Source organism: Ostrinia furnacalis, unplaced genomic scaffold (assembly GCF_004193835.3).
Source record: "Ostrinia furnacalis isolate ACB-3 unplaced genomic scaffold, ASM419383v2 OfSCF6691, whole genome shotgun sequence".
Lineage (NCBI taxonomy): Eukaryota > Metazoa > Arthropoda > Insecta > Lepidoptera > Crambidae > Ostrinia > Ostrinia furnacalis.
The window spans coordinates 936,559-950,994 of NW_021136930.1; the positions used below are offsets into that span (position 1 = coordinate 936,559).

The window sequence follows — 14,436 nt, forward strand, 5'->3', positions numbered from 1 at the left end:
CTTGTCAATAGATCTTCGCTATTTAGTTGTTGTATTTTGACTAATGATATATTTTATTCATGAGAATTTTTCGCCCATAAAGGTGATGAGGATTGTAAGGATACACAGTTTCGTTGTTATGACAACACGGGTTGTGTAGACGTAGATCTGCTGTGCGACGGAGTCAGTGATTGTCCGGATAATAGCGACGAAGGGAACTGCATTCTTCGGGAGAAGCGGATTCGAAACCGGAACGCGGAATACCGAAATGCGGGTAAATCCACAGGGCAATCCTGCGGTTGTGTTCGTACGATGTGCAGTATGGGCGTACATATTTGTTGTTACTAAGCGGTATCTGTATCTACTTTGGCAGCAGTGGAGTATGACGACGTTCGTGATTTGTTATTGTCCATTTGTGTAGTCTATGTCTATTGTAATATTTTGCGATTATTATTCGATTAGTAAGCAGTATTGATATTTACTTATAAGATAATAATGCTAATTTCATTGCACGGCTTTGCATGTTCTATAAAACTTATATTATGAAAGAAAAATGTTGGTGTTGGTGTTTGTTCTCTGTGATATATTTATTGTTGTTAATGGTATAACAATTTTATGTCTTCTAAATTTTACAGGAATAAAGGTAACTAATCACATATTACATTTGCACGAGTTTCGTTTTAATTTCATTGGGGTCTTGGGTTTCATCATTGTCATCTTCCTCACAATTAAGTAATCGAAATTACCTATTTATATTTGCCAAATACATTTTATGTGGGGTAGCTTCAATATTTTGTGAACTTGTTTTTATTTATTACATACCTACTACAGCTTTTTTCTTTTGGATATTCTTTAGTTATTGTTTCCACTGCAAAAGCGTATTATTAACTATGAGTAATTATAGGTGGTGAGGTCAGAACCCTAAACCTGGTTTCCATCGAGCAACCTCGCAGACAGTACAGAGTGGGTGAGAACGTGGAGGTGCTATGCCGCGCCGGGTCGCGCGAAGTCCGCGTCTACTGGGAGAGATACGGCACCAGGCAGTTTGTCGAGTCAAGGGTAAGCCACTTTAGAATTTATAAATGCTCTATCCAGGGCACATTTTGATAATTCCTCCCGTGACATTAGGTACTCGATCGTTAGTCCTACAGGAAGCATATTTTTTTTTATATCTTGTTTATTGCACTACGGGACTCTTCCCACCTCTCGTTCCCACCACTGCAACTCCTGTGTAGCCAGGATCTACAGCTTGACCGCCATAAAAACCCAACCAATGAAGGTCAAGTTTGTCCCGGGGGAAAGTTAAACTGTCATTGGACCCGCAACGAAATTAAACAGAAGAACATAGGAGTTCGAAATTAAGGTTTGACTTCCCTCCATTGCAAAGCGGATGACAGGAGACAAACAAAGGTTTTTCTTGCACTACCTTATCTTGCAGTTTGTTTGGTAGTCGGTTTTTTATGTGGTTGGTTTCCAATCGAAATGTTTTCTGCAGACGTTCGGAGACGGCGCCATGTTACTGGTGCCCAGCGTGCAGGAGTCGGACGCCGGCCTGTACCGCTGCACAGGCACCGATCCCTACGGCCGCTCTAGCTATGAGGACTTCAACCTGGAAGTGATTCCAGGTGAGACAGGTTTTATATTATGACATAAGCTATTCACTATTCAATGAGGTGAAGTGTTGTCACCTGCCAGTTACGTTTTAAACTGATATTTATAAGGCGGACCAAAAGTGACAACTAGACATCTTTTCTTTTTTACAACATTGCGTCGTTCTTTTTTACAATGTTAATTGAACAGGGTCAATAGGCAACTGCTAGTTCTTTAATTTTATTTTAAGACTTACCTCCTAATCTTTTTAATTTAGTTTTTTTAACATACTGCTTAAACCCCTATTTCTTAGAGCCTTCTCCCCTTTTAATTTAGTGTTCAGAACACACTGCCATATTCGCCTGTGGGGGTTTTGAAAGATGTGGGGTTTTGAAAGATGTTCTCTGCATCGCGGGACTTAGGTGACATTTCATCCAAGAAAATCTGATCCGCGGATGAGTTGTCTCCCTTTTTAAATTTGTTAGGTGTCGAATCATCCGCACGAATGGGGGGCATTCCCCTATCCGCAGCAAATCCAAAAATGCACACGGCAGATCCAAAACTGCTTCCGAGATCCAAAAACCTTCAGCTTGCCTCACACCACTAACTTGACTAAAACCATCTGGTTAACTCTTAGGAGCCGTCGTGTGGCCCGAGTATCCTCCGAACGAAGTAGTGCAGTACACAGTCCGCCTGGGCGACAGCATCGACATGCCTTGCAGCCACAACCTGGAACAGCCCGTGTCTGTGGAGTGGCGGCGCGAGTACTCGCCGCTGCAGCCCGAGGTTCGAGCCAACGAGGTCAGTATAACATGTTTGAGGTTGGATACCCAAAAATCAAAAATTTAAATCAAAATTATCTTTATTTGTATAGACTTATATTAGTACTTATAAATCGTCAAATGCTCCATGTCTCATTTTTTTGCCCTACAAACATTTGGGAAGTGCTGAGAAGCGCCGCAACAAACTCAGTCACCACTGTCTGCCGGTTAAAACTTTCGTAATCCACACTTTCACACGAGGTTCTTAAAATAATTTAAAAAAATATTTAGCCATCTTTTTTAATTTCAAAATCAATTAAATTATGCAACGTGAAAGCGTTGCATAATTTAATTATTTTCAACATGATACGCCGAAAGGTAATAACGAAATATTACCTGTATTTGCCTTTATCAGCGTATCGCGTTATACCTGTATAAATTTTATAAAAGAATTTTCTCAAGCCAGCGACTTAAGGCAAATTGCAATGGCAGTATTTACTGCAACACAAGATTTCAGTGTGGGAAATTCGATAAAAAACCGATAAGTTATCACAGGTATAGGAGGCTCGTGTGCCGACAAACTAATTAACTTGCTACTCGCCGGAAGTGACACTGGCCTGGCTAATTGCATCCATCCGCTCAGGAAACCGGCCACATAAGTACCTAGTCCTACACTTCTAAAGCGCTAAATTTAGCCTGGATGGCTGTATGTTCTGTAGGTCATTCTTCTTCTTCTTTTCAGCCAAATGACGTCCACTGCTGGACGACTGCAGGTCATTACCTAAAGAAAAAGCATTTTACTTCGCAAATATCAACACGCCTCTTCGAGTTACGAGCATCGCATCAACACAGCCTTTTAATAAATTTTTTCACCGCCACCTACTTAGGCCAGGGATGGCACGTTTAGCACGCGATACAATCTCTTGGGCAGGCCACCCATCACAAAGTTCACTATGAAATAAAATATTACAAACGAAAGTCTCTCACATAATATCAAACTTAAAATGGCATTTTATGTAAGATATCAAAAAAACAATTGATAATTTTTCAAACAGGTAAAATCATTATTCCTCTGGCTTAGCAACAGGGGGAAATAACGGTACCAACTCATTTGAAGCAAGTACGTTCCACTTGAACTGTATTATGTCTTAATGAGACTTAGCAATGAAACAATAATTGGGGATTTAAAAAAAAATCAAGTGGGGATCAGAATCTCGAACAACGCGGAAACGGTTCCGAAGAAATCGAGTCGAACCCGTGCAGACGGTAATCACCTACTCGCATAGGGTTGTCGCTTTTTTGCCTGTATGATATCGTTGATATACCTACCCAAAGATTTTGAATTGTGTAAAATAAAAAATAAATAATATTATTGTGTGACAGCCCCCCAAATCTCTGAATATTCTTCTTAAACCTGTATCTTAATGCAACGAAAAACAATATGATATTTAAAAAACATTTTTGCCTCTTAGGCTGCCGAACCCTATAAAGAAAATACTTAACGCTGTACGTAAAAGTATAATTTACATATAAATTATAAGTCGAAATCAATACTGATAATAAGCCTCTTTCAATGGCAGGTACTTGGCGTTGGCGAAATCTCAACATTATTGTTTTGGTGCTAATAATTTTTGCTTGTTTTTGTATATCGACTGTTGTTACTATCTAGATTTATATCTTCACAAAAAATCAAAACATGGAACCTGCTCGACTATGAGTGCTAAATCATCTGAAATAGAGTTCAATATTGAGAGTAGTTGCCCAGAATGCGTGGGATCCCTAAACCTTTTAATAAATATTGCTAATTTCTCTGCCCTTATTTTGGGACCTTAACACAAGAGATTAATGTTCAAAACTGTATGCCGCTGGCTTGTTTTTTAACCCACTTCAACAAAACGTTTTCAATTCGGTTTGTTTTTAAATTATTTTTATAAATAGTTCAACGACAAAATAAAGTCAAGATTTTTTTAATTGTCTAGCATGTTAAAAATAGTTCTTATGAATCGTCTTTGTTCTTTATAGAAAAAAATATAAGACAAACAACGGAGCCTTTTCATGTCGTTTTGCCCTAAAGCGCTTCGATGCAAGTGCTAAAAGCGCCGCAACAATTTCAGTCACCACCGCCTGCTGGTTTAATTAAATAGAAATAACGGCAGCAGGTACATTATTGATTCAGGAGCAGTTTCTGAATTTAGCGCGTATTGGATTGGTATACAAAATTAAACCTTATGAAGATTGGCATACAAAATTGCAAAGTACTTAATTATCTATCTAACCAAATTTTCTTGTTGGCAGCCAACTCTCCACCTGGAACGAATTATGGAGGCTGATGCTGGTACATATGTGTGCCGTGTGAGCAACAGCAGGACAGCAGTGGAATCAAGGGCCGTGCTGAGGGTCGCTGGAGTGGTTCCAAGGTTCGACGGCAACAGCTGGATCTCCCTGCCCACCTTGAAGGAAGCCTACAGGCATTTCGACATCGAAATCTCGTTCAAGCCAATCGGTGAGTGACGATCGATAATCGCCTGTTAGGCGACTTATGCCCGTTTTCACCATCAATGCCTAATTTTAAAGTGATACTTATGGTTAATAATTTTGTTTCTTAAAAATTAGGGATTGATGGTGAAAACGGGCATGAGAGTCTTAATAGACTCTTTTTTCTGTATTTCTTTTGATATGATTATGTGCTGTTTGGAATGCCCTGACTTATGTTTAGGCTTAAATCGAATTCAGTTTAAACTGCCTATTTGATGCCAGGTCAGGTTCCTTAAGCTAATTATAGTTTACATTGATATTATTATCGTATCGTACTCGTACTTCATAGAATATGATTAGGCTAGAACCACGAATGGTATCATGTAGCATTCATGTACAGTCGCTACCATATTTAACCCTACACAAAATTAAAATCTCCTATAGATTGTATTCACAAGTTTTATGTTTAAATTCGATGGATCAACCAGTTTTATATTCAGTAATTGATTATATTGCAAGCTTGTTCACAAATTGGAAATTCCATATATTAGCTGGATTTAAGCCTTTAGAATTAATAGCATCAAACCAACCATTTTACTTTAAAATGATAGCTATTAAATATATAATCATCCATGTTTTCGGGCGACCTAAAAACTTTCTAAAACTTTACAAGCGTTAGGTCTTATCAAAGTGGACGCTCGCTAATTCACCCTTTAAATTCCAGACGGGACCGGACTGATTCTGTTCAACAGCGAGAAACAAGGGCCTAACGGGGACTACATCGCGTTGCAACTCATCCGTGGAGTGCCTCAGTTCATAGTCGACGTCGGCTCCGGGCCCATAGTCGTCGATGGAGACCGTCCACTGCAACTTAACACTTGGCACACAATTCGCATCAGCAAGACCAACTCTAAAAGTAAGTTAAATTAGATGACACATAAAAAAGGCACAACACTTCATTCTAGTCCTAAAAATGAAGTGTCCCCAAAACACTGTAAATCTAGAGTTCAATTACCAAAATAGTGAAGTCATCGGCTAGAATAGCTATTAAAAATGTACGGAACAACCGCTTCACACAGTTGATTGGTGGTTTAGAGAAATAAGTTAAGAGATGTCTTATACAATAATAAGACATAATTTGCGGTAGAGTTCCCAAACTTTGTGTATTATTGTGAAACACGATGTCCACACGTTGCATTATCATTAGGCTTCCTTATTGTAACTGTCTAGCTAAGTAATTTGATACGGCCCGAGCGCGCGCCTCGATGGGGCCGCCACCCTGAAAATCAAATTTGTGCAGCAAGTAATCCTATAGCGAATAATAACCATTTTAGTAACAATGGACGTGGACAACAACGGACCGACCAGCGTGAAATCGACTGGCTGGGAGATCCTGGAGCTGCTAGAGCCGCTATACATTGGCGGAGTCCGTGACTACGGCGCGCTGCCCGCTCAGCTCGCAGAAGCCTCAGGGTAAGCCCCATCAAACTTAAAGAGTCTCGATATAAAATGATGTTTCTAACTTCGCTCTAAGGCTATCCAATTTTGTGAAAATCGACGTCCAAACTAAAATCTCATTCATCCTCATTCTTTAACTTAGCTAACATTATTTAATACAGATCCAAAACCTTTAGGACCGAATGTTTACTCCACTGTTTAATCAGATCTCCTTAAGTACTCGATAAAATCACACATCGGCTTTTTCCGCAAACAAGTTTGCTTTTGAACGTTAGCTTTTATGTAAATAGTTGTACAGGGGCGATGGAAGAGTACCTATGATTCGAGCGGAAATCCGATTGATGCACGAGTTACGATAATATTTGCCATAGGATTCGCAATGCCTGTACCTAAAATCTTTAGCAGCTAATAAATTGGTTGCTTATAACTATTCTTTTCTCGATCTAGATTCGTGGGATGTGTGAGCATGCTGATATTGGGTCGTGAGGAGAAGAACATTATGATGGAACGTCTTGAGCAATCGAACGTGCTGGAATGTGACTCCTGCTCGCCTAACCTTTGCTACAAGAACGGAGTCTGTCAGGTATGTGGTTAACCCCAATTTTCAAAGGATAGACAATTTCTTATGTGCACGCTCTTCACGTGAGGCCTACTTTGGCCGACTTTGACAAAGTGTGAGGCCTAAACTAGTTAGCTAGTCAGTGTAAGGCCTACACCACTTAGTGCGAGGCCTATTCTGGTCAGTGTGAGGCCTACACTAGTCAGCGTGAGACCTATACTAGTCAGTATGAGGCTTTCACTAGTCAGTATGAGGCCTTCACTAGTCAGTATGAGGCCTTCACTAGTCAGTATGAGGCCTACACTATACATATTTGTATGACGCCTACACTAGTCAGTATTAGAGCCTTACCACACTGGCGGATTACAAGCGTTTTCAACGCGGAGCGGCAGAGACGCCGCGGCAATTTGCAAACATTTCGTCTTACTAGTAAATACAGGGTGGAACTTTGTAAAGCCACCTGGAGGGGGGAAAGTACTCTTAATACTGTAGATAGAAAATTTTACTAAAAGAAAACATTCCTTTATTTTTGAAAAGAAAGAGAACTGCATCCAAAGAATTTCGAATTTTTTTCGAGAATTCACTACCATACCACACAATTTTCTGTACACAATTAAAATAACTTAAGATTTCATGGTTATCCTTTCATTTCATTTATCAAGTTTGTTAAAGAAATTTCATCCTTATACTTAACCCTAACGATCGATGTAATAAAAATACAGGGTGTGATTTTTTACAGATTTTAGTTGCTTCGATAGTGGAAATCTTTGAATCCAGTTATACCTATTTCCTTTCAAAAATATAGGAATGTTTTCTCTGAGAAAATTTTTCTATCTACAATATTAAGAGTACTTTCCCTCCAGGTGGCATTACAAAATTCCACCCTGTATAAAAAAAGTAGGAAGTTACAATACATTCAGAAGCAAGTTACTTATCATGCATTCCCGTTGATAGAAGGTAACTCTATCTAGCACGAGACTGCGTGGCGAGTTTTAAATGTAGTATTTCTTTAGTGCCGTGCTAATATCGAAACACTATGCTAATATGGAGTAACAGCCTAAATGTAAGGGCTGTGTTACACCCAAGCGAGCCAGCATTAATCGAATATTCGATGTATTGTCAGAAAAACTGTATCCGTGTGCAACAAATCAAGTCTCGATATTGATGCCTTAACAGGAAGCGCGTAACGAGCGCGGTTACATCTGCCTGTGCGCAGCCGGGTTCGCGGGCCTGAACTGCGACCGCACGGGCGAGGCCTGCAGGCCCGGCCTGTGCGGGCCCGGCAAGTGCACCGACACCGCCGATGGCTACAAGTGCGCTTGTCCAGTCACATACACCGGCAAGAAGTAAGTAAACAAAATAAAATAATGCCTGCGGACAGAGTAAATACAAATGATTAGGTTATCTTCATGGAAACGCACCGAGTGCGCCAATACGTATGCGGCGCGCACGCACACACTGTCAAAATTCGGCGCAACCACGACTGACTCCCCGCTAATCTACGATAAATTTTGTCAGTGTGTGCGTGCGCACCGCATACGTATAATTGGCGCGTTCACATACAAACCGCGCTCGGTGCGTTTCTATGAAGATAACCTAATTTGTATTTACTCTGCTGCGTATAAACCCACGATATATCATTAAATCCGTACAATTAACTGTGAAAGTTGAGCTGCTTGCTTCATTTACTCAGTTTTCTTTATTTTGTGCGTGTATATTAAAATAATTTCCGAATTAAAATAATGATTCCAATTAAAACAAGCAAAAGCAAGTTGTTTCTGATGCGGGCTTTTGTCCGGAACAAACCTTTAAAATGATACGATGAAAAAAGTGAACACGGCAATTTTCGGATATTGAAGTAAATCTTTGTTTCAGTTGCGACGTGAAACAATCGATCGAATACCCAGCGTTCACTGGAAGCGCCTACCTCGCTATCAAGGCCCCGAAGGCTACACGATTCTTCCGCATGTCCATGAAGGTCAAAGCTTCGGCTCCGGTGTCAGATGGAATCATCATGTACTGCGCTGAGTCGCCCAGAGGATACGGAGGGTTCACCGCCCTCACTGTGCACAACGGACGCCTGGAGTTTACTTACGACATTGGAGACGGTAAGTGGCAGCACATACACGGGCACTAAATACAATAATTCCATACGCACACACACGTGATCACATATGATCATGTCGATCATACCCTAATTATTATAATTATTCCTCCCAATTCTAGGTAGGTATAGTCCGAAATAATAACAGACATTATTATAAGAAATACTTAATATTAAAGCTAAATAATATTCATACCGATCTACGAGTATCTAAGTATCTTTGACAACGAAGTAAAAGTAGACTGAGGCAGTTATTAGCTCTGATTGAATCAATTTTATACTAATACTCATAGAATACGAAGCATGCATATTTTTATGTATCTAAAAATGGATTGTTGTCTAGAAGTTTGTACATTACAGTAAGTAGTAGGCACTGCCTACTACAACAAGTAGGTACATACTTCTCATAATGACGCTACAGAGCATATCAAATAATTTTCTGTAAGTGAAATGGAAACATATTCGTCAAAACCATGTTACAGTTATAATATCAAATTATCTTCTGAATATTTTGTTTTGGCACCTCTAAAAATATTAACAGTGAATCGAGAAATCCTGCAAAATGGAGTCACTCTACATTAGCTTTAAAACTGTAATGACTAACAAAAGCACTTTCAATCCATAACATTGCTCATTAAAATCGACCATTAGCACGGAATAAGTAATAGTACAGGTACAGAAGGATTACTCCGCAAGACGATTTAAACAAATGCGAGTCTTGCTACGACGCGATAAAGTGGAATTCAGCTCGCACAGCACTACGTACCTACAATTTTATTCACCTACAAGTTTTGTCTCTTTCTATCGCGTGCCTCTGAACTCTTCTTACGCTGCTAGGGTTGCTGCAGTTGCTGTCTAGTGAAAAAATAATTAATCTTCTTATATGTAATGAGGTACATATGTAGCATTCATGACTCATACGCATTCATTATGGAAAATCTTGGGAGAGGCCTTTGTCCATCAGTGGACGTCAGTGAAACGAACGAACGCATTCTGAGCAGTACCTAGTCATGGTAGGTTAGGTTCCTATCTTAGATTAATTATTGGCTTTATTAATCTAAGGTTCCTATACTATCCTAAGAATTATTGATTACCTACATGGATAACATACCTTTCAGCATCTCTGGGAAGCGAAAAAAAAAGATAAATCCGGTAGATTTATTTTCGAATTTAAACACCCGAACGCCGCACAATATTTCTTTCTCTTTATGTCCATTTTTAAATAATACTTCGATCATAGAATTAGGTACGTACTACAACGCACGCCAGCGTCCTGACAGGCGCGCGCGTGACACTCGACTGATATAATACCCGCCGGCGGGGCGCTTCGCTGTAGGTAATTATCGGATGTACCGCGCGGAGTGAGCCAGGCCTGCCATTAGGTACCTACCTTGAATTGTTAATCAATCACTCACTAACGGTGCAGTCAAAGAGAACGCAACCTGCATAAAATAATCCATCGTGAATACGTTTATTTGTTTGAGTGTAATGTCCACTAAAAGCCAACCGCCGGCCATCGAACGTCGCTCTCACCCTTCAGCAGACTGATATTTTCTAGAGGTATATCAATAATAACTATAAACGTTGCATCGCGTAGGGCAGCGAGGGGACTTCCGCCAGCAAATGTAGAAAATAATTGCGAACATTGTTGGCATTTCAGAGTTCAGTATCAACCGTGCATAGGGGTTTTTGTTCTCATAAATTAGTACTGTTTAATTCTTATCTTCTTTATTCGATATTTCTCTACTGACAATTTTTGGCACTAGCTCTGCACTATTTATTCCCAAATTCCATAGCTGTATTTATGGCGAGCTCACAACCAAACATGTTTGGTTGTCAGTAAGTTTAGTAAGTAATTAGGCAACCTTCGAGTGTACACGCACTTCGAAGCTCGAAACTTCGAAGTTATACCAGCCAGTTATACTTCGAATCGATATTTTTTTACGATCTTAAGTTCATGCGACCTGACCCCCGGACGAAGGAAACATAAAAATACATTGACAATAAGGCCTAAATTTCAGTGAAGACGAGTCGCTCAGAATAGACGTGTCTGGAGGCCGATTACAAGGAAAGGTAACCTCGATATGTCTGGACTCTGGAACAAGACCACTATGATTTATTTTTATTTTTGTCACTTTATTAAGTTTGAACTTCAGTTTCAATAAACGGTTACGTTTGACGTCGTCCGATGAAGCTGTATTAATTTGTTGGAACCAATATCAACTCCGAAAAACAAATTAAAAATGAGCATTCAATATTTGCACGTTACTTAACTGCCTGGAGCTATTTACTCACCCCAACGTCCAATGAAATACTGAAAGTTCCCAAAAATTAAACCACCATCTGCATGTAACATCCCAGATGCTGAGTATTACGTATAGTGTATAAATGTCTTTATTGCAAGAAAATATCGTTTTTATTTCCATATTGTGATGTTTTAGATTAATACAAACTATTATTCGAAAAAGATTCCTATCGATCAAGATTGTTTTAAAAATTTAAAGTTAAAGTGGTAATACAGTACTTATTATTATTCTGTGGTAATACTCGTATTACACGAACATCTATTAATTATCGACCTATTTACCTAGATAAAATTCATTACTTTATTTGGAAACCTTACACTTACAACCTCACACTCAAATGTTGGACATCATTTTACATAAAATATAATTGTTTTGACACTACCTAGCTATAAATAAATATTAAATTGAGTATTTAGGGCCACTTCCGAGCTCTTATAAAGTCGAAGTATTCGTATAAGATTTTAATTAAATTCTATTTTAGTCAAGAATATTATTGGCTTAACTCCGCTCCCGGAAAAGCACATCGACCGGTAATGAGGAAAGAGGTTCAAGGCTATGTTACCTTTGCCAGCCTTTATTGCAGGTAATAGAATTTCAAAGTGCAGTCTTAACAGGTTCTTAACAAGTCCATGCCCTCTTGACATTTAAAATTCTAATCAACTTTTATGTATATGCATCCGCTCTCCATCAGGCTTTTACTATAGTGATATTTTAAGGTTTTAAACTATATAGGTACCTACTAGTGCTGGCACTTGCACAATCATTTCGTGCAAGTCTGTCAAATCAATTCGTGACGTCGTCAAGGTAAGGTGTTATTTGTAAGAAAAAGCGAAACATTTATACGGATTCCATGTTGCTTGATCACACCGTTTAATGTGACAGGTGGCAAACGTTGTTTGCGTTCTGACCACTCGCCACCGTAAGGACGCGTTTCCACCAAAGCTTCTCAGCGGAGCATATAACGCAATTAGAGAGCACTTTTCAAAGGAAATATCGTCTATTTGCTGATATCACCTCGCTCTCTCGCCCACCTCTTTTCCATCAAAGTTGCGAGAAAATACAAATAACTGGTTCCAGTTGATGAAATATTTTTCTCATCATACAGTTGCTTCGTAGAATTTTGATGGAAACTCAGCCTTAGTCCTTAGTCTAGCCGCAGACAACAGACATTTGTCGGCCGATAGTTGAGTCGGGCTGTTAATCAGTATGGATATTATGTATGAAAGTGCGCACATTATACACCGATTTGGTATCGGCCGATTTTTCATACCAATTAGAATCGGGCCCAACTATCGGCCGACTAAAAGTATGTAGTCTGCGGGGAGTCTTAATACCTTTGCTACGGCACGGATTGATACAATGTTTAGTCGCTCAGGGGGGAACGATGCAGATATTTTAGGGGTATTCAAGGGTTCTTAAATCGGCTCTACGACAAGTATGATACTTGCTACAAATGGAAATTAATTGGCTAGAGTTTTTCCTTGTTCTCGTTAGTGAGCGTAACTCAAAGGGTATAAAGGTGTTTGTAAGTTTTCATTTTGAGTAACGATAAGGATGAGCTTATTAGCCCCCAATTAGCGTAAAGGGGTAGAAATGGAGGAAATTAAAGTATGCCAGTTAATGACCCTTTTCTACTACTGTAGGAAGCCGGCCCGTGGTGCTGCAAAGCAACAGAAGCCTGCCAGCCAACGAATGGACCGACGTGCAAATCGCGCGCGTCGGGCCCACCGTCACGCTCACTGTCGACCTGCAGTACAGCTTCCAAGACAAACTGGACTCACCTAAGAATGTAAGTTTACCCTTTGTATGTGTCGCAGTCGGATTGTATAATCCGCCGTTTTACATTACCACTAGGCATTTTACATTACAGCTCTGTTTTGTAATACGGCGGCCCACGTTTAGCCGCATCGTACTTCTATAGATTGTAGGGTGACTATACTTACAAAATAAAACAATGTTTAATGAAACTAAATTTTAATAAGACAGATTTTAAGAATTATTACCTTCGTTACTGTATACTAAATAATATATTTGGCTTCAGTACTTTTTTTTTACTTATTTATAAATCACAAGGGATAGCCATCTAAAAAAACCGGCCAAGTGCGAGTCGGACTCGCTCACCGAGGGTTCCGTATAAACCTGCAAGGTTTACAAAGTTCGTTCATTACGACAATCGAGTCATAACTATGGTATTTTTATTGCAAAATGAAATTCGTAAGTTTATATTTATTAAAAAATATATATTTTGTAATGTAACTAAAAATTTAAGGTTTTCGGAATTTTTCCTTCATGTGTGCTATAAAACGTTGCTTCATGCCAAATTTCAAGATTCTAGGTCGACTGGAAGTACCCTTTAGGTTTTGATTCCCTTGCGAATACTTGCGAGTTTCAAAATATGCAGCTTAAATTGCTGTTTCTTTTGATTGCGTTGACATAGAAGTTCGATTTTGTTACAACTTAAAGGTATTATAGACCTGAGTATTTGGTATGAATTTCAATTTAATACCTCTACGCGTTTATGAGGAAATGGGTAGTAAGTTTAAAATTATTAAAAAAATATATATTATGTGATGTAACTAAAAATTTATGGTTTTCGTAATTTTTCCTTTATCTATGCTATAAGACGTTGCTTCGTACCAAATTTCAAGATTCTGAGTTCACGGGAAGCACCCTGTAGGTTTTGATTCCCTTGCAAGTGTCGAAAATTTGCGGCATAAACGGCTGTATCTTTTGATTGCGTTGGTTTAGAAGTTTGATTTTTTCACAGCTTCAAGGAACAGTAGACCTGAGTAATTGATATAAATTTCAGCTTCATACCTCCACGCGTTCCTGAGAAAAAGGGTCTTGACAGACGGACGGACGGACAACAAAGTGATCCTATAAGGGTTCCGTTTTTTCCTTTTGAGGTACGGAACCCTAAAAAAGTAACTCAAAATAGACTTTTCTAAACATTTTAAGAATTAATTAGATATTTGGCTTTAGTCTTTTTAGACATTAAAAATGATCAAAGGGAACAGGTAACTCAAAACAATAAAGTTTTGGTCATTTTTTCTGGGTTATTTTTCTTTAAGATAAAATTATCTTCACCGGCCACTGCCATGATTTCATATTTTTACACTAATAATATTGTGTAGGATTCCGCCGAACACCAGAATCCATAGCCACTTTGTCCAGCAGCGCCACGGTATTGAAAATAGGAACTAA

The 14,436-nt window shown here is 39.1% G+C and overlaps 1 protein-coding gene across 13 annotated transcripts in view; it reads left to right on the forward strand.

The window, feature by feature from the left end:
* The window catches only part of LOC114362700 (terribly reduced optic lobes), a 126,652-nt gene that overhangs the window by 87,240 nt on the left and 24,976 nt on the right, over positions 1-14,436 (forward strand). For 11 of the 13 annotated variants that reach the window (XM_028318185.1, XM_028318186.1, XM_028318188.1 and 8 more), the window contains 11 exons: positions 83-253; positions 884-1,038; positions 1,475-1,604; positions 2,207-2,370; positions 4,626-4,833; positions 5,530-5,721; positions 6,140-6,278; positions 6,711-6,846; positions 7,999-8,168; positions 8,698-8,930; positions 12,876-13,021. In XM_028318185.1, coding sequence (XP_028173986.1) covers positions 83-253; positions 884-1,038; positions 1,475-1,604; positions 2,207-2,370; positions 4,626-4,833; positions 5,530-5,721; positions 6,140-6,278; positions 6,711-6,846; positions 7,999-8,168; positions 8,698-8,930; positions 12,876-13,021 — 1,844 coding nt within the window. The remainder of the gene's footprint in view (positions 1-82; positions 254-883; positions 1,039-1,474; positions 1,605-2,206; positions 2,371-4,625; positions 4,834-5,529; positions 5,722-6,139; positions 6,279-6,710; positions 6,847-7,998; positions 8,169-8,697; positions 8,931-12,875; positions 13,022-14,436) is intronic. The other 2 variants (XM_028318192.1, XM_028318196.1) reach the window with 1 other exon arrangement.